The sequence below is a fragment of the Opisthorchis viverrini genome (genome assembly GCF_000715545.1).
Source record: "Opisthorchis viverrini unplaced genomic scaffold opera_v5_71, whole genome shotgun sequence".
Lineage (NCBI taxonomy): Eukaryota > Metazoa > Platyhelminthes > Trematoda > Opisthorchiida > Opisthorchiidae > Opisthorchis > Opisthorchis viverrini.
This window is the reverse complement of record NW_008751727.1, coordinates 533,036-556,434: the sequence shown is the minus strand read 5'-3', so window position 1 is coordinate 556,434 and position 23,399 is coordinate 533,036. Positions and strand designations below refer to the sequence as shown.

The 23,399-nt window shown below is 45.0% G+C and overlaps 2 protein-coding genes across 2 annotated transcripts in view; one reads left to right on the top strand and one right to left on the bottom strand.

The window, feature by feature from the left end:
* The window catches only part of T265_13488 (hypothetical protein), a gene marked incomplete at both ends in the record, with an annotated part of 60,061 nt that overhangs the window by 6,779 nt on the left and 29,883 nt on the right, over nucleotides 1–23,399 (bottom strand). The window contains 7 exons of the mRNA XM_009169103.1: nucleotides 4,187–4,331; nucleotides 10,558–10,793; nucleotides 10,876–11,024; nucleotides 16,602–17,010; nucleotides 17,811–17,915; nucleotides 19,338–19,427; nucleotides 22,460–22,779. Of these exons, the coding sequence (XP_009167367.1) occupies nucleotides 4,187–4,331; nucleotides 10,558–10,793; nucleotides 10,876–11,024; nucleotides 16,602–17,010; nucleotides 17,811–17,915; nucleotides 19,338–19,427; nucleotides 22,460–22,779 (1,454 nt within the window). The remainder of the gene's footprint in view (nucleotides 1–4,186; nucleotides 4,332–10,557; nucleotides 10,794–10,875; nucleotides 11,025–16,601; nucleotides 17,011–17,810; nucleotides 17,916–19,337; nucleotides 19,428–22,459; nucleotides 22,780–23,399) is intronic.
* T265_04353 (hypothetical protein) lies at nucleotides 891–1,163 on the top strand (the record flags this gene model as incomplete). Its single annotated transcript, XM_009169074.1, has 1 exon — nucleotides 891–1,163. One exon carries the CDS (start codon nucleotides 891–893, stop codon nucleotides 1,161–1,163), a length of 273 nt encoding a protein of 90 aa, XP_009167338.1.

Sequence of the window (23,399 nt, the reverse complement as noted above, 5' to 3'; positions counted from 1 at the left end):
AAGAGGGCTTTTAAGGGTATCCTAAGGAAGTTGTCCCTTCAGGGATTTGGAGGCCGTCCCACGGTTTACAGTCTGATGAAGTGGTAGGTGTAAGTTGATTACAACGGCCTGTGAGACAAGCACACATTTTGTCATCAACACCATCGTCATTACTGGCAGTGGTTTTAGAGTGATACATTTTGCCTGGTTTACAAATCCTTATCTTTCGTTCCATAGCGTTCATTGCGGTTCCATATGAGTCTGTCAAGCAGTGTAATGGTGACGTTACTCGGGTGGAAAGTGATAAAACGCAACACGGTCACCATCCAATCATCGTTGTCAACAATGTGTTTGCGCTCGTATTGTATTGCGTAGTGTATTATGTATCCATAATCCTATTGTGAGATGATCTAGCCACCATTTTTCACACGCCAAAACCAAATGTTTCCTAATTTGTTGTTATTTTTAGGCAGGGATCTTCCAGTACGCAGCTATCCGCTAGCGTTGTTTGGTGGTCGCGTTATGATAGGCCCATGGATGGGCGGCAACCACAATGTTTGAATGTACAGAATCTGATCAGTGCGTCTTGAGCCAAAAGGAATTCGCGTAAATTCGGCTTCAGTAGTTTTGATGGACAACGATGCTCACACTCACTCACAGTCCAACTCCAAATATGGCATAATAAAAGCTGAGAAAAATCCCACACTTTGGAGAACAGCGCGAGCATCTTTGACCCCGTGGAAGTACGTAAACTTGGCCAAGAGGTTCAGATTATACCATTCAACGGCATTCCACTGAAGCTTCTCACCAAGTCGTAATAAACCAGGTTGAAATAGCATGCACATGGAATCTAAGTAGTATTTTGGTTGAGAATTTGTAGGTAAGGAAATGTAGTGTAATACCCGGATAAAATGGATTGCGGAGAGTCGAACATATGGACCCCAGCAGCCCGAAAGTTCGAGGTTTCTCAAACTCAGCAAGCGGAAAGTGCAACAATGATGCGCGTGCACAAAACATGTACAGTATACCCTCGTTGGTCTCAAGTGTGGGCTTTTCTGTCGACTTTGGTGGTTGTCATGCCTTCACGCACTCGACTTCCGTCACACGAATCACGTGACTCTGTGCGCGTTGCCGTGGAAGAGATATACACAGTTTCTCTCAATTCAACGACTAAGTTACACTAGTTCGACTATGCCTTCTGGAACATACTGATAGTGTGCAGTGTCCTTATAGACACGACAGATACTACCCAGCGCGGGTATCTGACGTCATCAGAGGGAGGAGCATGTATACAATTGACACAATCAATCTAGTCATTCAGCTGTGAAATGGGCACCAAAGAACGGTGTTTCCAGCTGTTACATTACGTTCACTGCGGATGTAAAGAATGAGGTAATGCGTTGGAGGCGATAACCCAACTAGCTTATTGACATTAAATTGTTCGGTTTGTCTGGTATGGTATGCAGCGAGACAGATAAGCCGTGAAGGCACTAACTTTGATGTGAGATCGAAACTGGCGGTGTGACAGGGTTATATCATCAAGATCAATAACTACTAGTTTGATCTGTCCCGAGTCCACGTCCGAGAAGTCTGCAGTTGTCAACGTGGCTGATTGTTCCGTAAGGACTTTCACTTGCTGACCGTCCTTGGGTCATCTCCATCCGAGACAAAGCAGGACAAATAGGGCTCCATGAGGCCATCTGCCTTCTGGTGTACGAAGTATATGACCTAACCAGTGTATCTATCGAGCAAGAGATCTTTTTCAAGGTACACAGCCATGAGTTCCCACCAGCCATGAGTAATGCGCTGAAGATAGATCGTCAAGCAGTTTCCAAAGATCTACATGTAGCGGCCATATTCTGATTCACAGAGTAGGACAGATCGCATTGCAGCAGTGTACGCCCCAGCCTGGATAATGTACAACTCCCATCATTGAATCATCGTCAGAAAATCTGGACTTAGGTGCACGACCGAACTAGGGTTTTGTGTGCGGAGTCGCGATATACACTGATTGAAAAAGTAAACAAGGCCTGTTGTCCAATTTGACACCCGGTACGGAAACTGAAAAGCAGTAGTTTGGCATAGATCACCTGAAATAATCGAAAAACCTATTCCAATTCAATTTAATGGGTAGTAGTTTGTATATAGAGTAACAGTAGGTGACCGATGGCTAAATGAATTAGGAAGGCCTTCAGTGATGTGACAGAGAGGATTGATGGACGGAAAATCTCCAAGGATAAATGATACTTCCAAGTTGTTCAACTCAAATAAACGGATTTGGTTGAGGTAGTTCACCTTAAGCCTTTGACTGAAATGTCTGACGCACAGGACAGTGAGAGGAAGTAAGGGTGAGTCGCTTCTGGGGACCCATCCTGGATCCTGTAATGGAATTGTGTGATCAACTTGGCTGCGAGAGCTGACCTGCTTCGATAGCGCGCACAGCAAAGTACGGATGCCCTGACTTTTGATGCTGCCACACATGGTAGAAATTAAAAGTGGTCCCAGGACTGAGAACAAAGGCAAAGCAGATATTATGCAGGGCAGGAGACAAGCTGGGAGGTGACAATGAAGAAAGCTAGGAGACATCAGTAGTCACGTGTTTTCACTTGGGTGCCCTGTTGTATGTGTAGCGGATACGATCACCCGACTGATGGCAACGCATGATCGCCGATGTAGCACGAACATGCTTTTATTTATATAGTTTACGGTTTTAAGTAGGCTAAAATACTGCTCGGCCACCGAAACCTGGACAAGAAGACGATTGGGCATCTCAGCCAAGGTCATTGACTCGAGAGCCTGACCACAAAGGAACGGCGGTTGGGGCGGGACTACTGGATTAGTCCAACCCCGAGAGGCCAAGAAGACTGTTTGTTAAAGTATCATTTGTTAATCGCCCTGGAAGGAGACTGTGGACGTTACATGGGCATCCTCTAGCACGGCACAGTGTGTTACTTAGGCATATGAACAGTCGCATGTCGGTAGAGGCCAGTCACTTTGTGGTAACGTCACAGTGGCGTCACAGTGTCCATCCACATCAAGATTTTCTCCCCACTATGAAGTTTTTATCAGATTCCATGCGACTAAACGGTTATTTTCTTTGGGTTTGTCCGTTCACCAGTACTTCAGCTGTTGTAACAGTGGAAGCATGAAATACTGCAAACCGGAGCTCCGACGGTAAATAAAAAAAATCCAAACTCTGGGAGGATCTGTTCAAATGGAACTGGCCTTAGCAAACAAAATTCGGTGAATCAAGAGCACATACACTAATGATTCTGGGGAGGAAAACTAAGAAATTTGAGCCACACGATACCGTCTTATCGGACAGGGGTCAGTTGTAGGACACTTTCGGTTCCTAACTGCCATGCCAACCAAAGGAAGCACGACGGCTGGGGTGCTGCCGGGGTGTCCAGGCCTAGACAGGGGAAGTCGAGAGGCAGAGGTCGGGTTCGAACCACGGACCTTCCGGTCAGTAATTTCGCGCTCTAACCACTCATCCATCTCGCCCAGGGGTTAGATAATCCAGCTATCTGTCATCGCACCAAATGCACGAATAACGTGACCCAAAAATTGGCCTACTTGAAGATAGACCAATAGATAAACCTGGAGCCAACAATAAGATGTATATTACGACAAATTAGACGTTATTCTTTGTGGGGGTCATTTTGGTCGCACAGGAAGCTTATTGTACCATTCAGCAGAATACCGGTACTTATGAAGACTTGTCAAGTGGCGGCACACTGGAGGGAATGTTTTGGCAGAAAACCAATTGATCTCGAAAAGTGCAAACAAGTACGTTTATCAAACTGGTACGTTTAAAGCGTAGCACTTTTGACAAACTTCGGTTCGGTGAAGAGACTTCTAAGTGTTGTGTACACCCTCCTGACGTTAAACTCCTATCAGAAATCTTGTTAGTTCGAATCCTATTGAAGATTCGTGAAGAGTCTGCTGCTGACGATTCCCCGCACAGTGTTTCACAGACCTACAAGATGAAAACTGGGCTTTTTTTCTAAATAACACAGTTTAGGTAAAGTCATTTAAAATACGCGAATGGATAGTCTTGATTGAGCTTCAGGCATAAGCCGCGGATTTCGCAGTAATCGTTTGATTAGCGAGTGTGAACGAGGGATTTATACAACCAATAGCTAGAGGAGATATCAAAGAAAAATTAGACTTGAAAACACCAATCCGAAGTGTTTTGTAAATTTACCATCTCATCCGGTGGTTCAACACCAAGACTTTGAGCTGGGGGGCCATCCATCAGAATATTGATGTAGAGGATTTGCATAGCGTTCAGCGGAGTAGGCAACGACAGAAGGGTGGATAGAGCGATAAGCGAGAGGGCTGCGATCGATCTGGAAAGATAATTCACGTGCGCATAGTAAGTGTATGAAGGCGATGCGATCGAAATGACAAACCAACAATCGATGTAAATGTGTCTGTCCGCCATTGTTGTGTGACGAGCCCTACTAAAGTGAACCGATCGATGTATAATTTGCATTTGGATCATCCAAATCCTTACTAAACGATGAACAAATTAAAATCAAGCTCCAAACACTATGAACATTAAGAATACAAGTATTGAACGCCGAAGGAGGTGAACTGCATCTGAAGTAACACAATCATCGGTCGATATTCTATTGCTCATGAATAAACTGAGTAATAAGCCTGGTTCCATATGTTCTATTATCATTCTAACCTTAAACGCAGTCCACATACGCAAGGACGATAAGGAAATGGTACGAATGTTCAAAACCTTTTTAGCGTACGGGTTTTTGCCACTCATTTACCGACGATTTCATGAATTCCGGTTAGATGCGCAAGCAGCCTCCCAGTAGGAAGCGAACGGTGGCAAAAACTGGTGATTTTCACTACAATTACGCAAATATTGATCGTCAACTGTTCAACCAACAATAACGTGTGACGTGTGATACTAAAAATGAATCAGTGAGGATTCATTTCTTGATTTCATATCACCTTAGCAGGGACACTACCTGTTGACTTTTTACATACAAATATAGACTCGTGGCACAGCGATCAAGCGGGAACACCGATTTTCGCAAACTGACTGCCGTTAGCAATCAGTTACAACAATCAACGCAGTTCCGACTGTATTTGATCTGACGTGAATCACAACCGTTAGCGCAGCAATATCATTATGATTTGCGTAAAAAATATAATTATTCAGCTGTAACACCCCTTGGGAGCCTAGCTTTCATGCAACCCGAAGGAAGCACGAGGGCTGGGATACTGTCAGGTTACCCAAGTCTAGACAGGAGAAGTCGAGGGGCGGACGCCGGGTTCGAACTACGGACCTTCCAGTCAGTAAATTCGCGCTCTAACCACTGAGACATCTGGCCCCATCTGATAAAAAAATTGGAACTTCATACACCCAGCTGGTGCTCTTGTTGTATTGCAGCAGTCTACAAGAGAAATAATTCGACCCATGCAATTTTTTATGTGGAAAAATTCCTTGAGGCTCATAATTCGTGAAAAGTATGGCTAAAACGGTTAACTGTTCAACCGATACATGAAGCAACCGCCGAAAGACTACAACTTTGGCGCTTCAACCGGATTCATCCACGAGCGAGTGCTAACAGGCCCGCTGAACCAGCCCGAAGATAACATGGTGCCTGTTCGACCAACAGTACAGAAACATGCAGTGCTTTACGCGTCAGGACAAACCAACTAGAATGAATCTGCTGCTCTCACCGTAAGGTTATACAAGCTGTCGATTATGTGTTCATACTCCGTGACAAGGCACAAGTACCGAAGGGCTTTTGTAGTAAATAGGTTAGATTAAGATGAGATCCATTTCAATCGTCTCAAATCTATCAACAGCATTTTCGTGAGGTCGGGTTCGTTTGCCTTCACGGTACAGTTATTGTGTATGGTCCCATCAGATGAGCAACTCGAAAGAGGCAGAATAGACGTATTTTCATAGACGCCCATTCGATGGTAACCTCTATATCCACGGACACCTCTCAAGAGGACTCTCGTAGAACTTGGGTGCAGTGATTCCGATGGGATAGGAGTAGCAAGTCTGATGAGTGACAGGCTCGCGCCGACGAGTAAGGAAATGGTGAAATCATCAAGTAACAATGCATGCGGGTGGCTCAACAAATGAACCAGTCAGTGGCAGTAAATGGACTGTTGGAGTGAATTGTCGACCGCTTCATCAAAACTCCGTCTCCTTATCACCTCAATCCGAAGTCGCTGATCCCAACCAAACTCAGCAGCAGTTCAGAGGCGTCGGCGGTCAAAGACTTGAAGAATCCTCGCCCGATGCGGTCAAGTCTTTCAGGCATATAACAATACAGTCCAAACTTTAGTACGACACACATTGCTACTAACCCAGTGATAGTGCTTTTTGACAACAGCCGCTTTTGTGAACCTACATCACCTGTGGCGTGGGCGTGACATCAGCTTAACCGTCAGAGGTCGAGTTTACAATGTTGCGGTGCGATCCATATTGGTTAGAAACATGGGCGCTGCGTGCCAAGGACGTCAAAAGACTTTCAGTGTCTGACCACCGATTTCTTCGGAACACTGCCTGGATCAGCAATGCTGAAATACGTCCATTAGTATTCAGAAGAAATAACTCACCCAAAATAGATGACCCATTCACACTGCATAGGTTGCGCTGGCTTGGTCACGTGCTCCGCATGCCAATCGACCAGCTTCCTCGGAGGACTCTTGTCGCACAACCATGCGAAGAGCGGAAACGAGCCAGGGGACATCAAACAATGACTTGGCAGCGAAGTGTGAAAGCCATTACCAACAAACTCAGCTCGCTGGTCATTGCCGTCTCCCTGGATGGGAGCCGCGAGATCCCCAATGGCGGTAGCTACAACCACTGTACGATAAGTGCGCGGTTCTTACAGCTGATAATAATGATGACGGAATGGTCGAACGGTACGGTGTTGAACTACGTGCCAAAAGTTCGCCGGTATTTAGGACGTCCTGAAATGCTTACTGTAGATGATATTTTGTTCAAACACTGAAGCTCAGTTGTTACGTTATCCTGTGGGAATACACACCTGGCTCTTTACGAGTGCTCGCGCTAATCTCCGCTTATACCTCACTGGTTCAAAGCTGGTAAGTAGCAGCCAGTCCCAGTATGTTTGCGATGGACGAACCTGTGGATGTTTCCGTCACCTCGACGGTGTAATAGAATATCTGATTGTTAGCTTCATGTTCGATGCAAAGTTTGACTTAAGAATGGAAGTTACTGAAAAACCTAACAGGATTTTCTCCTTACTCCCGGGGTTCTGGTAGGTATCGAGACGTCAACAACACACCGGAGGTAAAGTGTTTATTTTACTTAGGGGATCTTCCGCTCCTTTCTCCCGGCTGACCAGAAAACGCTCGGTAAAATGGGTCATAGTGGACTTCTCACAGCCGATTCATCAACTTTTCAGTAATAAGAGCTTCGATAATTGAAATGAGCCTATTTTTGCACACTATAAGTGATCGCTTCAGTTCAATGATCGCTGAATCAAACTGTATGCCGTAGTATTTCGTTCAACAGTACATGTGTAAACAAGGGTAGCGGTAGCCATAGGTATATGCTTGTGCAAAATGTTCATAACGGACAGCTAGCGTCGCTAGTTGCAAACTGTCTGGTACCGTAATCATGGATACATCGAGCAGGTTGGCTAAAAAACGCTTATTGACCACTGCCAACTTGGGCTGCTGTGAGTTGGCCTTAACGGGACATCCATTTTGTGCAATAGTGGGAGTACGCAAGGCTATGGCAGCCGTTCACCCGTCGGTTCCATAGATCTGACAGCGGACGAAACGTCCCCGTGACGGACTAGGTATTTCGTGTGCTATTCCAACGTCAATGAGTGGACAAGCTTTTAACCCAATAAAACGTGTCACCCTTTAGCGCCAATTAAAGACCTCGCAACTGACCAAAACGAGCGCCTTCCACCGCACGGCACTTCTTGGAGAGCGGACATTGCGTCCAGACCGTGGTTCGCCCAACCGATAGAGGGTTGCTTCGGTTCGCTGATCCTTAAAAAAGGGGAGCTATAGCTACGTAAACAGAAAGAGTTGATCGCTTCGCTGATGTCAGTCGCTTCCCGACAAACGTTATTTCTTCATTTCTACCTTTTGCTTACTACGCTGCCTTACGCATCAGAAACGACACGGTGATTTTAGTCCTCATTATTGTGAAAATTTCCACTGTCATGGGTTCTTTTCAGGTCCGTTACACACGAAGGTATTGCCTCATACTTCCGAACCAATCGCCGGTGTCGTGCTACTTATCACGCATTAGATGATAGAAAACTTCGCATGAGATTTAAAAATATTCCAAAACTTGCTGACTGCGGTTCTTACAAAAACGAACTGGCTAGTGAAGGGTTCTGTCAGTAGCATCTTTGAGAGTTGTCATATAGAAACAACAAGCGATTGCTGCTCCCAATCCCCTGTCCTTCTTCGATCTGTAGAATCAACTACGCCACACTCAACTATGGCGCAAATAGCAAACATGCTTCGATCTTTTCAGTTGATGACGACCGGACTTACACGCGTGGGTTAATGTTCCGCCTTGCCATCAGATGTCAGATGACGTCACCAGACTCAAACGTATTCCATGACTGTAGCGACAGAAGTGACATGACCTGAGGTTCATCTCATAGAATCATACGCGACGACTGTCTACTTGGAAGTAGACAAACCCGACGTCACAGTTCATGGATTTGAGTCGATTCACTCGCACGGAGTTCACCATCCCAATCCAACCGATTTACTACGAACGCTCTTCAGCTTTTTAGACGTTCCAACAAAATTTTCAATCACAAGACGGTTACATACACAAAGTACGGTTCACGAAAAATGGGGACATCACGGGACCTACGAAGGAGATACACGAAATTTCAGATGTATCGTTGCGACCGGATTGAACAACACATAGTTTTGGACCAAGAGTGCGTTGCTACAAACTGAATGGAAAAGATGTTCACCAAAAAATAATAATATTGAGAGAGGAATAATGTTCGCAGCTCACAGCTAGCAGATGCTGGCAGTCTCTAGCAACGGGTCCTTATTAAGTACACCACTTTTGTGCGTTATGAAATAACGGAGAGATACTCGCCCCATAAAAACGATTGTCTTCAGAAAGCATAAGATTTAGCTAAGGGATTCGAGGCCCGAAATCATTGTCATTCAGCCGTAGCACCCTTTCGGTGCCTAACTACTATACCATCCGAAGGTTGCACGGGACCCATGTTAAATTCAATTTGGTAACGACCCGATTTAACTTCTTTCTGTGATCAGCAGTATCTATCCGTTGATTGATTTATCAGTTCACCGGTTTCCATTCGCATTTGGAAGTACTAGATAATGGCACGAACTGTCGACGAAATTCGCGAAAGCCAAAAAGGTGCTTGAATAACAGTCTGAAAAACCGTTGATAAACCTCATCACTTGTCGTACATTCGTTGTATGAAAAACAAACCGTGTCCAGCGAGTCATTGACATAAGTCGTAAACATGCTCTTGAAGCCGAAAAACACGGCCATTGTGTCAAAATACACGTCAATACAAGCCGTGTATGCGTGAAAGCAGAGCTTCAGGCGAGTGTTTTTCTTTCTAGTCGAGGAACTCATTTTCAGTCCGATAATTATCCGATCAATGCTAACAAGACAACATGTGAATGAGCACCAAAATCATTCATGAATTGAAGAAAAACAATCAAACACTTCGGCCGATGTCCACGGAATTGAGCTGATACTACAAGTGCTACGTGTCAGAGTTGACACTACGCAAGAAAATGGCTAAACAGTCGGTAGGTGAGTGTTTGATTGGGAAACGCGTGAGCAGATTATCAAGTGTACAGATGAAATCCACAAATGGGACTTATCGTGGGATCAATAATCGCCAACTTCAGCATGTTTCGCTGAGTGTAGCCACTACCGGTTGTTAACAAACGAAAATATTTGATAGGCCCGTGAGAAATTCAAGCGCTCCAACGCTATTCTTTTGGAACGCACCGACGTGTGCAACCAGTCGAAAACGGTCAGAGGAGCATTCAACATTTCAGGTAGCTACTTAGTTGATCTATCAAGAGAGTCCTCTCTGATGAACTCGCCAAACTATCTTAACGATGGTCAAAAGATGACGAAAATGAACGACAACTAGCAAGTATTCATAGTGTCCCGCAGCAATTATGTCTGCCTCCTAGGGATTGTCAGGCGCTCGAGTCACGAATACCAGGTCACCGCACCTCTTTAAATCAGACAACCTAACCAAACAAGAGTTCTCTATAGATGACGGCACACTGATATCCAAAGGGCCTGCCCGAACGATTGTACTGCTTGGAGGCTAAACCTATCCATCTCTCAGTGGAACGACTGACGAATAAAATGCTACCAATGCGAAATTTCCCAAGACCACACACCCTTCTCTTCGCAGAATGACTTGACTGACGGAAATTAAACCCAACAAAGACTGCTTGAAACGCGGGCAAGCAGATTAATGACAAACCGATAAGGATATCGGGGAAAAGGTGACGAAGAAAGCGACGGAGACATGCAGCAGGAAGGGAATACATAGAGAAAGCACAAAAACTCACGTGCTAAGCTGAAAGCCAACAAAGTTACGAATGTTGTGGAATATGGATTTGCCCTCTTCCATAGCCGCCAAAATAGTGGCGAAATTGTCATCTAACAGCACAATGTCAGCCGCCTCACGACACACATCGGTGCCTGCGCAACCCATAGCAATTCCAATGTCGGACGACTTGAGTGCAACGGCATCGTTCACACCGTCCCCGGTCATTGCGACTATAAGACCACAATGTTGTAGGGCCTATAGGGACATGGAAATCGAAAACAATGCAGTATTACTGGGAATGGACTCAAGTGAAATAAGGTACTGGACGATGGCTCACTTTGACAATCTTGCATTTGTGTCGAGGTCCAGTGCGGTAGAAGATGGTCACATTGCGGACTCTTGTCTGAAGCGCAGTCAAACTCAGCTGGTCCACTTCCTCGCCGCTCAGACAACAGTCCCCCTCTCGATAAAGGAACAGGCGTCCTCCTGTTTCCGATGTGAGAAAAAAACAGCAAATGAGGAACCTTGGCAAACCATGTTATGCATGAAAATACAGATAGGTTGTTTCACAAAAATGTGGCCATCCTTCAGCCTCAACTATGTAACGCACAGTAAAGTATTGGGAGAGAGCACAACCTGATCTTGGATGCACAGCTGTCACGCTACCCGAAGGAAGCACAAGGGCTGATATATTGTCTAAGCTTAGACAAAGTAGTTGAGATACCGGGAATGGGTTCGTACCACGGAGCTCCCGATTGCGTCATCACCGCTGGACTATCTCGGGCTTCGGTTGCCGAAGCCTGATGAGGCATGAATCACAGTTCAGTTGGTTTTAGTGCTACTACAATCACTGTCATACAGAATGATTCGCATGAAGGACGGGAAGCAAATGTGTCCGATGTGTTCTGCTTTGTAGCTTAACACTACGTGAGTAAATGTTCTCCAGGAGCCAAATAGGACTGCCCTGTTGAGTTCCTGAGTACCTCCAACTGTTTTCGGGGGGTTTGTCAGGGAATCTGAAGAAAGAACAGACTACAAGATTGAGGCAAATGAAGCACGAAATTCGCCCAATAGGTCTATGGTAACGCTGCAAACATTTATCAGTGTCAGTTATCGTGGCTTCAACATGCTCTCCAGATGTCTGTTGCGAATGGTGTTAAATTTCACCCAGAATTCGCAGTAAAGCAAAAAAGATGCCAAAACTTTTGGATTGAACAGGACGCGACTTTTCGTGTCCCTTAGTCAGAGACGCTTCAAGACTTGGCAGATAACTGACTGTGATGGGAACCTTGATGCACAATGNGCAGATAACTGACTGTGATAGGAACCTTGATGCACAATGCAGTGAGTGTTGGAAGTGCAGGCGCAACTTGAACAAACGGAAAGAATTCTGTCCAGGGAGAGGGGGGAATTAATTGAAATTTAAATTCTGGCATGCGCTGACTACTAGCTTTAGTTGACATAAGATGTATAGTCACAACATCGGTACTGCTGGAGCAGAACGTGGTTCATTCTGTTTGGGACTCATCAGTCAAATTCTATGCAGGTGAATGGCAACGTGACGTGGAAACAAACGGTTGGACTTTATGTGTACACACACTCTCCCCCTCCCTCTATACTTGTCGCACATGTCGCGACGTGGGTGATATGATTGTAGGCCCAGGTACGTATACGGGTCCAAGACCACGATTCGCGCGTCTTTCGGCAGCCTGTGGCTTAACAACGACAAGTCATTGTGTTTTCACTAAGGTTCATTCTACTTCTGGATTACGTTTGCAAAGATCTCATCCAATAATACTTGCAGTTAAAATTACTGTTGACTTGCTACTCATGAGCGACGTGCACGAGTGACTCGGATTATTTTCCCAAGAAGGTGGGTTGTAAATGACCGCTGACGATATATTGAGAAACCGAAATAGGCTTAGAAACATTGCTTTATGATACGTATGGCGTGCTAGATCGCAGCCAGAGTTGCAAAGTTCATAGAAAGCGCCAACAAGGACAAGATCCTAATTCGGTGTCAGAATGCACAGATATTTGGAAGGACGCAGCGAAGCGAGAGGGGGGTTTTGATGGTACACGCTTAACACACTATCAATCAATCAATCAACCGATCGATCGATCAGTCAATCGATCGATCAATCAATCAATCAATCAGTCAGTCAATCAATCAATCAATCAATCTATCTATCTATCTATCTATCTATCTAACTACCTATCTATCTAACTAATCAATCAATCAATCAATTTATCAGCCTTAAACCGTGTACCATAGGCACATTGGTTCCCACTGCTATAGTTTCGATCACCGGAAAACGAGAATATAATACTAGTAATAGCAGTTTCCAGAAAAAGGTTTATTTAGTTCAAGTGTGAAGAAATTTAGCGTACAGAGACTGAGATTTCCAGTGCGGTAGTGGAAAGCGAGTTACCTACACCGGCTAACATTTGAACAAAGTATGAAAATGTGAAAAAGTATGAAAATATACTGCGATATCTCGGATATCGTGCCAACTGAAACATGAGGCGGCCTGTGTGCAGTACATTCAGTTGAAGGATATAAACGAGAGATTAACTTGAGTCACCCGTAAAAACCAAATTGATTTGCAGATGAGTGTATTTGTCGAAATCAGGCCAATTTGGGTTCAAGTAGAATATAAGGTTGACGGAAACTCGGGGACTGCGCCTACCTGATGAGCCCCAAGAAGAGCAAAACCCGTCAAGGGCTGTCGAAGAGTTTTCAGCAACCCTGTGAGTAGTTTCCTTTATGAGAATAACTTTGTATTAGTTGGGAGTGGTTGTGGGATTCCTCAGATTATCATTCACATGACTATAAGTTGAGTGGTTTCTTCCATGCAAGCGCAATTAGCTTCCCTTTGATATGGAGCAACCGGAAGAATTGCGCCGAGACAAAAGGACTGTTCCAACGAGACTGACTTAAAGACAAGACTGGTATCACACAAAACGATGAGCTCAAGATCGGCCCTAAGCGGCGTTGGGAATGAAACACAAACTGTTGGATTTCAACCACCTATGTACTGTCAATGAACTTGTTCACATTAGAGTACGAATTTGAGGACAAAAATATTTTTTAGTTCAAGATCACTCTTAATACTTGTCATTAACACTGATGGTGCACGAACTGATAAGGCCAACCGCGTGGTATGAAGTCTACTTTGTGCCAGAACTAGCCGTCAGTAAGTACTGGTCCAAAAGTCAGGTTTCCACCAGAAACAATCCGACATGAGATTCGTATTCGTCCTGTTCTTTGGAAACGTCACTCAGTGTAGCGTGAATAATAAAAAAAACAAATGAAGTTGATTAAACTGATGACCAGCCACTCATGGCTAACAGTTAGGCTTCGATGTGTCCATCAAAGTGTGTGTGAAATGAGATGCGTGCAAGGTGTTATTCATTGTTGATGAGTTCCGAAAAAAGGGGTAGCCGATTCTCTGTTTCTCTGGACGGACTGGTCAACAGGTTGTCGAATGAAATTTCAATAGGTCTTCTGACCGTTTGAGCTGAACTATTTCCAGAAGCAGCCTGCAGTACGGACGGCATGGTACAACGGCCTCATGCCTTCACTAAACGACGGTAGGAATAACAAAGAGGATAAAAGACGCGACTGCATTCATATAAGAACGTAACTGGGTTATGTCCGTCAGTGCTACTGACGGCATATCTCCATTATTGTGTGGGTGATCTATGAAGCGAGAGGACTCACAAGTCAATATTTTCAAGTCTCATTGTCGAATCATTGTGGCTGTTTCCACTGTGTGGTCGATTTGAACCACGCGGTTGTGGGCAAACGAAGTTTCCACAGTCACTCTACGCTCTGTACAGAAATTAGTTCTTCCCAAAACGAAACCTCTTTTGAGGGGTCTCGGCGTAATCCCCACTCCCACGAAGACAATCCGTCAGCACAGCTCAAGTAACTTCTGTACGGCAAGTTACCATGGAGGCGGATCATTACGTTTTCACGAGAGTCCACCGGAACACTAATGTAGGTGTTCATAATCGTATGAGATTAACAAATTGATACAGTTTTTTGGTACAGATGCTACGAGTATTCTAAACTGAAGAGTCTGAAGCGCTTTCTAAAGCCCTCAGAAGATACTAAAGTGCAGTGGTTACCCGAATCATCACTGAGACAACAGGTGTAGCTCAATTATGAGCAAAAGTGGACATTGGCGTTTTTTTGGATGAGTTGCCCAAAGATCATGGGTTGTGAGTTCTGAGTTTGAATTTTCAACTCTCACCGTGACATCCTCAAATTGAGCGAGGTGGTTCGGTACTTAGAGCGCGAATTTACTGACCACAAGGTTCGTGGTTCGAACCCGACCTCTGCCTCTCAACCTCCCCTCTCTAGGCGTGGGCAATCTGGCAGTGTCCCAGTCCTCGTGCTTCCTTTGGGTGTTATGGCAGTCGGGCACCAAAAGATGTTACAGCTGAACGATTAGTATTTCTTATTACATTCTCAAACTGCTCGAAACACATGGCTAGCCGATGAGGTGTGAATATGAAAGATTTCGTACAACATTGAAAAAAAATGTGTGGTCACGAGGTGTGTTGCTTCTACGGAGGAGGTCCATTTAGCAACGCAGTGAGTGTCCGGTAGGTGGTCAAGTTGTGGAGAACACATCCAGAAAGGTTCACGTTGGAAGGACGGGAAATACCAAGACTTTCGGAGAATATCCTGATCAAGCAAAAAGTATTCCGAGAATATATCTCTCCAGATAGGTGTGGCCCGATTCTATTGGATGTAAATTTACATGCATCCCCGAAAGCAGCTGCGTACACACGGATTAGCCAGCATAATCAGCATTTCTAATACGGTTAACGGATATTATGGCAAATGTTGGCAAAATCGTCCAAAAGTGAAACGTCGGCAGGAGCAATCAATGACTGAATCTTCCGGTCTCTACAACAATCCCAGCATCTTGGTTTACCACAAAGTCTTCTCTGGACTTGAGTCTCAAGAACTATTTGCCAGCCTGTACCAAACATATAACTTCTTTTTTGTAAAGCAGAATACATTGGAAGCACGAAACGATAACTTGTCGAGGGAATGCACAAGTTGGTCTAATGCAAAGGTAAAAAGTTGTAGACACAGGGATCGGATTGCGCCATATATCGATTTCGATTCAATGTGCCAGCTATAAACCATGTATCGTGGGTACATAGGTTCCAGCTGCCAAAGTTTTGATCACCTGAAAGTGGGAGAGTGTGGGACATACAGCCACGCATTAGAGGCGATGGCACGTTCAGTTAGTTCGCGAACTGGATAACTACGCATTGAAGGTGATAGATCTGATTCATGAGCACAACTGACTACGCGATTGAGCCATTTCTGCCAATGTCATTAGCCATTGGTGAGTTGAGTCCTGGGGCCCCTATCCAGGGACCCGACTAAGTTTACTGGTTAGTGTTCTCATACTTCGTCGCCAGGTCATACACTGTCCATCTCCTGGTCGCTTCCTCTCAGTACAGGGCTGGGCGAAAAGGGGTGTGTGTGGCAGACGGTCCTCTGACATGTGGAGAAGATTTCCTAGCCAGTGTAACCTATGAAGCGTGAGTAATTGATCTATCGTGGGAGAATATATATCATCACATCATCATATGATCAACTCAAGTGAGCCATCAGTGTCTAGTATTTTGTTGGTATCGATCCAAAAGAGTGCCTCGAGAACAGCTGTGCCCGTCGCAGTGCGGCTACGTGACCTGGCACTATGAATCTTGGATTTGCCTCGAACATGCGAAACGCGCTAACAGACCCGCTCATCCAACAGCGCTCAGAACACGCATTGTCTAGTCAAAACGGGAAAAAATCCCACCAGTTAGCTGTGTATGTTATCCTTAGTGTTTTGCTTACCTGATGAATTTTATCCATTGTTTTGTCATCACCGTTATTTTAACTGAAGATGACCTCAAAAACATTGTTTCTCATTTCAAACCCTAGGTACGATGAAGCTATAAGATAAAAGCTGATGCTTAACTAGCTATCGCCTCATTAAAACTTGTTCGAGTGATCAGATCAGAACTTGGTACAATAAAACCACTAACCAATAGCTTTGGCTGTCTCCACCGAGTCTCCGGTTATCATCACGACACGAACGCCCGATTCCAAAAGAGTTCGTACGCAAGCTTCCACACCAGGTCTTGGCGGATCCAACAAACCCACGAGTCCATGGAACACCAGCTGCTCAGGATGAGAACCTTCGGCCAAAGCAAGAACACGCAAGCCAAGCAAACCGAGACTTGCAGCTTCTTCGAGAATCGCGCTTCGGTGCTCCAGAGTCAATGGATAGGGTGAATCAATTGACCGCACGGGTGAGTTATCAATGCAAACCACGTCACTGGGGGACTGACTGCCTGTCGAAGACTCAAGACTGTAAGGCTTGTGAACATAGATGCACTGTTGGAGAATCCGGTCTACGGCGCCTTTGGCAAAATACACTGGTCCTGTGGAAGGCTACAGGGTAAATAAGGAGGCGAATGTGACATACAGGTCAAAATGAACTCAGAAAGCGAATCATCCTAGTCGTTTACATTAGTTTAACTAGGAAGGCAGTCCTAAAAATAATTCGTATTCCGTGTTTACGAGAAAGATGAGAGGAGAACAATCTGTTTGGGCACCCAATATGTATGCGAACCTTCCAGTAAACAACATACTGAAACAATCGGATGCGATATATTGTGTAAAAAGCTCAGGCTAATAGCACGGCCTGGGTCTTGAAAAAAAAAACAATTAATTGTAAGTCGTGACTACATCCCATGTAGCATGTTTCATCCAAAGACTGGTGTAGACACTTCCAGTGTCCAGCTTCAGAAAGTTCCTATCGGAAGGTACTGTGCCTGACATTCAACTTGCTGGCATTCCATGTCATCAGCACCTACCGAGTACTCCTTTGATTCCAGAAGCTACGTCATTCACTCCCGGTGATCACATTTCCGAAACACTATTTTACAGATTCACGCACCTTGCATACTTAGCGAAGCCGTTGCCTACGAGTATTGAACACTTTTTAGTCAAAGCACAAAAGGCAGACTACACTGCCCCTCATGGTATTCTTGCTCGAATGTGTCCCTATGAAAGGCCAAACGAGAGAGACTGGTCACAATTGGCCCCTTCTGAGAAGGAGCTATCAACAGAAAGATGCTCCATGGGAACTGAGCCCGATATGGATATCTGTGCCATTATATTAAAGTGTGGAGTGCAACATCACCGTAAACCTAGGTCACCAATTAGGGTTGAAGCAGGTGGAAACTTACCACTTGTCCATTGCGCATGCAGCTGATCATCATCATCTTGGTCTCGGAACTAAACGACCATTCGTGTAGACGAGTATAAAGTTGCCGCATGTCGCCAATTCTAAACTGTAGAAAAGCAGGTTTAAGGAGAGACCCAATGGATGAAAAAGAGCGCTCACAAATGTGTCGCTATCGGCACCGTTGGTCGGTAAAGAAGCGTTCAATATCGGCACAAAAAACAGTGTTTTCAAAAAGATCCGCACGGAGAGAAACCATAGCATATGCCCATTACATAGTTGAGTTTAAAGTGAAGCGAGAAATTAGCATTCGCGGGACCAGGAAAGTCAAAATAGAAGGGACCAACCTACTAAAAAGAATGTGTCAAAATGTTGTCGAAGTATTGGCAGCTCGGGTGAGTATACTGGAGGTTGGTTACAGCCACCTGATCAGCCACCACCTGATCACCACCATCAATTGAACATTCAATCCCACCACAACCAGAAGGTACTGTGACCGCATACCCGCGGGTCGCCTGGTTACCCAGGTCGAGGAAGGGGGTTTGGTTGATTTACGTCAAAAGTCTGGCCAGTCAATGGGAGGAAATAGGGTTTTGTTCGGGGACTCTGTCCCTAGCCTCTCACTCAAAAGTCTGTACAGTGGGTCATCGGTTGTTGGAGTTTTTTTGGAGAACCTCCCCAGTGCCAATAGCTCAATAGTCTGACCTACGTGGCAGCAGGAGGCCGGCATGGCCCGAGGACGCAGGGAGTAAGGTATTACTGTCTCACTCCAAATGTTACTGCGTACAGCAGGTGGCTTCTGAGCACCGGAACTCTGGTTTTGAAACTATTCGGACTGCATTGAATAGTGCGCCGGCTAAAACGGACAACCATTGGGTGATCAGAGTGTGCGATTATTAGGGTCAACCTTCTCGAATCCATCCTTTCTCAGAGAAAGTCAACATCGCTGCTTTTAGAAATATGCCTGAGAAAAACGCTTTACTGCCTTCACGCGCCTACCGCAGGGGCCGGTACGGCTTTAAATCCAGACCACCTCGTAATATGATTATTCACAGTACGGGGACTTCGTCGGGCCACTCCCCGTTGGCCTTCCTGGCAAAACTGAACGTCTAGGAACCAAGTCCCAGCCAGCATATCCAGGAAAATCACTGCAACACAGCAGCCCGACCACCATGACAAGGAGTTGGTGTCTGTAGTTGTATACACTATAGTCACCTCGGTTTCAAAGTTTTTACCAGGACTCTGGATAGCCATCAGCCATATAGACGACGTAAGAGCTGCAGAGTAAGTCAAAGGTCCCAACGGAAGTGGTAATTTATGGCGCAACCGACGCTTCAAGTAAGGTTTTCAAAACAACATGCTTGGATCATAGAACGAACGAGCTCGGTCCACAATGTGTGGCTACCTGACCTCTTCACTATTGCGCTAGCAAACCCTCTCCTGAATACTGGACCAAGTTTTGAGAATATGTTAATAATGGGACTCCTACCTTTGTAAACAAATTGACGTCCAACCCATAAATGGCTCTTACCTGACTAGCCAAACGCAAAAGTGCACCTTCAGTAGGTTGTCCGTGAAGTTTCCCGTCTTGCAAAATCGCGTTGTTACATATGGATCCGATCTAATGAAAACAACGGTCAGAGAGGTTAGACGGAGGTAAACAGTGAAGCGTTGACTGACCTGAGAAACGAGTGAATATCTGTGGTGGTGATCAGTTAACTGTCCACCAGATTGGTATGGTCGATGAGGAAACCTCGAACAAACTGATAACTTGTGGAAAGTTGGTCACTAATGGCAGTTTTTTTTGCGAAAAGATTCACACATGTACGAAACAAACCAAAGCCATTTGAAACGATGGATGCATACGGTCACTACGTGAATCAATCGTATTGGTTTCTCCAACCCTAAGCCAATTGACCGTAGTAACGTTTTTTTTGTGTACAAACTTTGTTGATAACGTACATTAAACATTAGCCATCTGAACGATATCAATAGGGAGTGGGGTTGTGGAGCGAAACCCGGAGATATCAGCAGGGAGTGGGGTTGTGGAGCGAAACCCGGAACGCCATCAGCTCCAGAACTGTTGGCTTGAGTAAGCCTTTTCAGTTTCGGTTGTGAACTCGGGTAGACTGCTCACACAAATATGGAAACATGTTCTCTGAAGTGCACCCCTGTCCCTGTACACAATTGTAGCTGGATTGAACTACGGCATGTGAGATAGAGAGCTTGAGTGAAATATGTGTCTCAGTTTGATTTGCTTCGTTAAAAGTTAGGGTAGTTGAGTGGTTGTATGCGTGTAACCGATCGTAGCACATAGTTTATGCCTCACATCAGTAAATTGAGTCCCATTGAAAACACCCATGATGTAGGGATTACACCTTGTCGGAATATCAACAAATTTTGATCAGCTGTCGGTGGATAACGAAATCTCTGTTACAACTTCTTTATAGTGAAAAGAACCAAAAGTACAAATCCGTCCGCCTACCAAAGTTTGAAGGTCAACAGGGTAGATTTTAATTTTAATACCACCTGGTTAAAGTTGGCGTTTAGTGACAAAAATATCCAAAGAATCAAGACCAACGACAATTTCTACCTCAAAAGATGACGTTAATTTGTGGATTAAACACTCATTAACCACGATGGTGTTGACATGGGACTCAAATGAGACTAAAAAAACCGTTCGAAATGCACATGGAGTACAATATCAGATTAATGGAGATTCGTAAACCGGATGGTCTTCAAGAGGACAGTGGTCTGCTCATATTCCCATCAACCTGATAATAACGTGTCAACGAGAAAAAATCGATATTCTGAGTATCGGCACCTTCGACTGGAGAATATTGCAAATGAAAAATCTAGTATAATTAGAACGCTGTCGACATTTTAGGTTGCAAAAGCATGTTCACTCCCACATGTATCCAATTAAGGATGCGAATACTTCGCGGGCTATGTAGGCTTGCTGGGATCCAAAAGAGCGAAATTGATAGTGAGCCGTCGGAGGGTTCTCAACGACCTCAGAAGTGGTATCCTGTCTGGGCTGTTGCACGTCCATACCATGAAAAATGTACACAAATTGCGTATAGTCTGAAAGGACTAATATGTCGTCTATGCGTTGTTCCTGAAGGTTTGTAATGTGCAGGGACGCATTCTTCCCAGATATGCAGACAAACACGAGTACGCAGAAGCGTTCTGGTTCAAAATTCATTCACACACCGCGTCTGTGTCTGTGAGGATGGATTACCGCAAGGCAATGACCAAAACGTGGATGGATAAACATGACATTCAGTCGAACCCGACTAGGCCACTGAAGATGAATAGATAAACTGGAGATAGTCATACGTACGTATAGAAGAGCAGGCATACTATTTCTGTCGTAGATATGGTTGATTACCAGGTAAGTTATCGCAGTGTTGGCCTGGTGGACATCACCGTGAGTTATCAGTCGAACGATCCATTCTATACAACAGCCGGACCGATTTACATGAGGGTTAGCGTAGCAATCAAGCTCATATCCTAAGACAATCCTGAGTCCGATATTCAACAAAACAGCGCTAGTAAGGAGTAGATGAGTATAGTTCAGAGTGTAAAAGTAGCAGCTAACTCCAGTGTGATTAAATCGATAACGGGTGTAGCGGAAGGATGAACAAGTCATAATTGTCTCAAAAAACAAGGAATAACTCAGAGTGGTTGGATCAAAGTGGAATATGATGCGGCCAACCGATGTCTAAATAGTCCTCACTTTTCAACGGCACTGCATATTTCCAGCAACCCTGAACAATTTCTCATCTTCCAAATTTCAACGGAGTTGTGGTCTGTGCTCCGAAAATGAGCAAGCTATCAAACCACTGCAACCCGGGATGAAACTAAAGGTTTTGGTTAGGTTGTAAAAACCCCGTTCAGCTGTAGCACCCTTTCCGTGTCTAGCTGCCATGCCACATAAAGGAGGCACGAGGGTTGGAATACTGCCAGGTTGCAAAAGCCTAGAAAGGGAAGTCGAGAGGCAGAGGTCGGAACACGCAAAAGCCTGAAAGGGAAGTCGCGAGGCAGAGGTCGCAACACGGACCTTCCCGTCAGTAGATTCGGGCTCTAACCACTTGGTCCGTGATCATGGACCTATCCGTGAAAGGAGATCCAAACAAGATATAGCATTTGAAACGTTAAGCCCGACTGAGGAACAACGAATCAGACAGCCATATCAGAGGCTCAGTGTAAACAAGTGGAACGCGAGTACCAAGAATGAAAAGGCCTACAAAAGCCCCGAGATGAGGTGCTCCAATGTGACAGATTCTCAACAAGCAAAACACAGCTCGTCATCAAACGAAAAAGACAATAATCTAGAGCGATTCAAAAATAGGGTGGCTCAACTGTAGTAAAGCACCTGATGGCTGTGGACAAAACCAAAGGTTTCTTTTCTACTGTCAACTAGGAAATATCTTGTACGTTCGCCTGTGGCTTTATCGGTTGTCCATATGTTCTTCAAGTTAGGGAGTTTGTTTGAAAAATTTCTACTAAGACTTGAGCGGGTAGAACGTTTAGAATACTATCCCCAAGCTCCAGATAGACGTGAACAATTGATAAGCCAAGCCGAGCTGACGACATTCTCTGACGTGCCTAGTCCGTGTTTTTGTTCTGTCCGATCTAAGTAGCACTCACCTCAATAATGCGCTGGAAAGCGGTGGGACAGGATGAAGCTGACAGAAGATCTACAGTCGAGTGTGTCCGTGAATTGGGATAGATAGAATGTGAACGGAAAAGCGGAACCGCAGACTCCGCACATGGACCAACAACGGAGCTCGAATCCGCTGAAAATGTGCGATGAATATTGGGAGTGGACGATGACAAGGCTAGGGGTAATCCATCCAATCTCGACTGGACCGTGTAGTGTTCCAAATCGCTCGACACAATCTGTGAAACAGTCATTTCATTTTTTGTCATAGTTCCGGTTTTATCCGCGCACACCACATTCACACAACCTAGAGTGCGATCGAGTGTGTAAGATGGGGTAAAAGCAAAGATTCAAAAATACGCACATGAAAACATATTGGGAAAAGTGATGGTAAAAACAACATGCAATGTTGTGTTGAAAGTAAACCGTCCCCTTCTCACATCGATTGTGGTCTCGCCCCTAGCGACAATGCTTGACATACTCGTTACAAGCTGCAAATGATCTAGGCTGCGGTCCGTTAACTAGGCCTAATTAGCATAGCTAATGGAGCCTGCAAACGCCAAGTGAACTAAGGAGTTCCAGGCCGAGATCGGCTCGAAAAGTGTTGAAAAAGATTCAGCGCCATGTAGTGTATCATATGGAATTTTTTTCAACCATACAGTCAAAACAGAGCGTAGTGGAATCGGTTGTTGTCATCCGACGTTTCGGTTGCTGTGGGCGACCTTTCTCAAGTATTTCTACAATTAACTGAATGCGACTCAAATGCAACGTCATTTGGATTGGACTTACTGCACACCCTAGCAGGCATAGTAAACAGATGTCAAGCAGGGAGCTCAACAATGACGCATCACAGCCGGCACAACAACAGACGAAAGCACATCCTAATCGGAGTACACACACACACACACACACACACAAGAACGCACG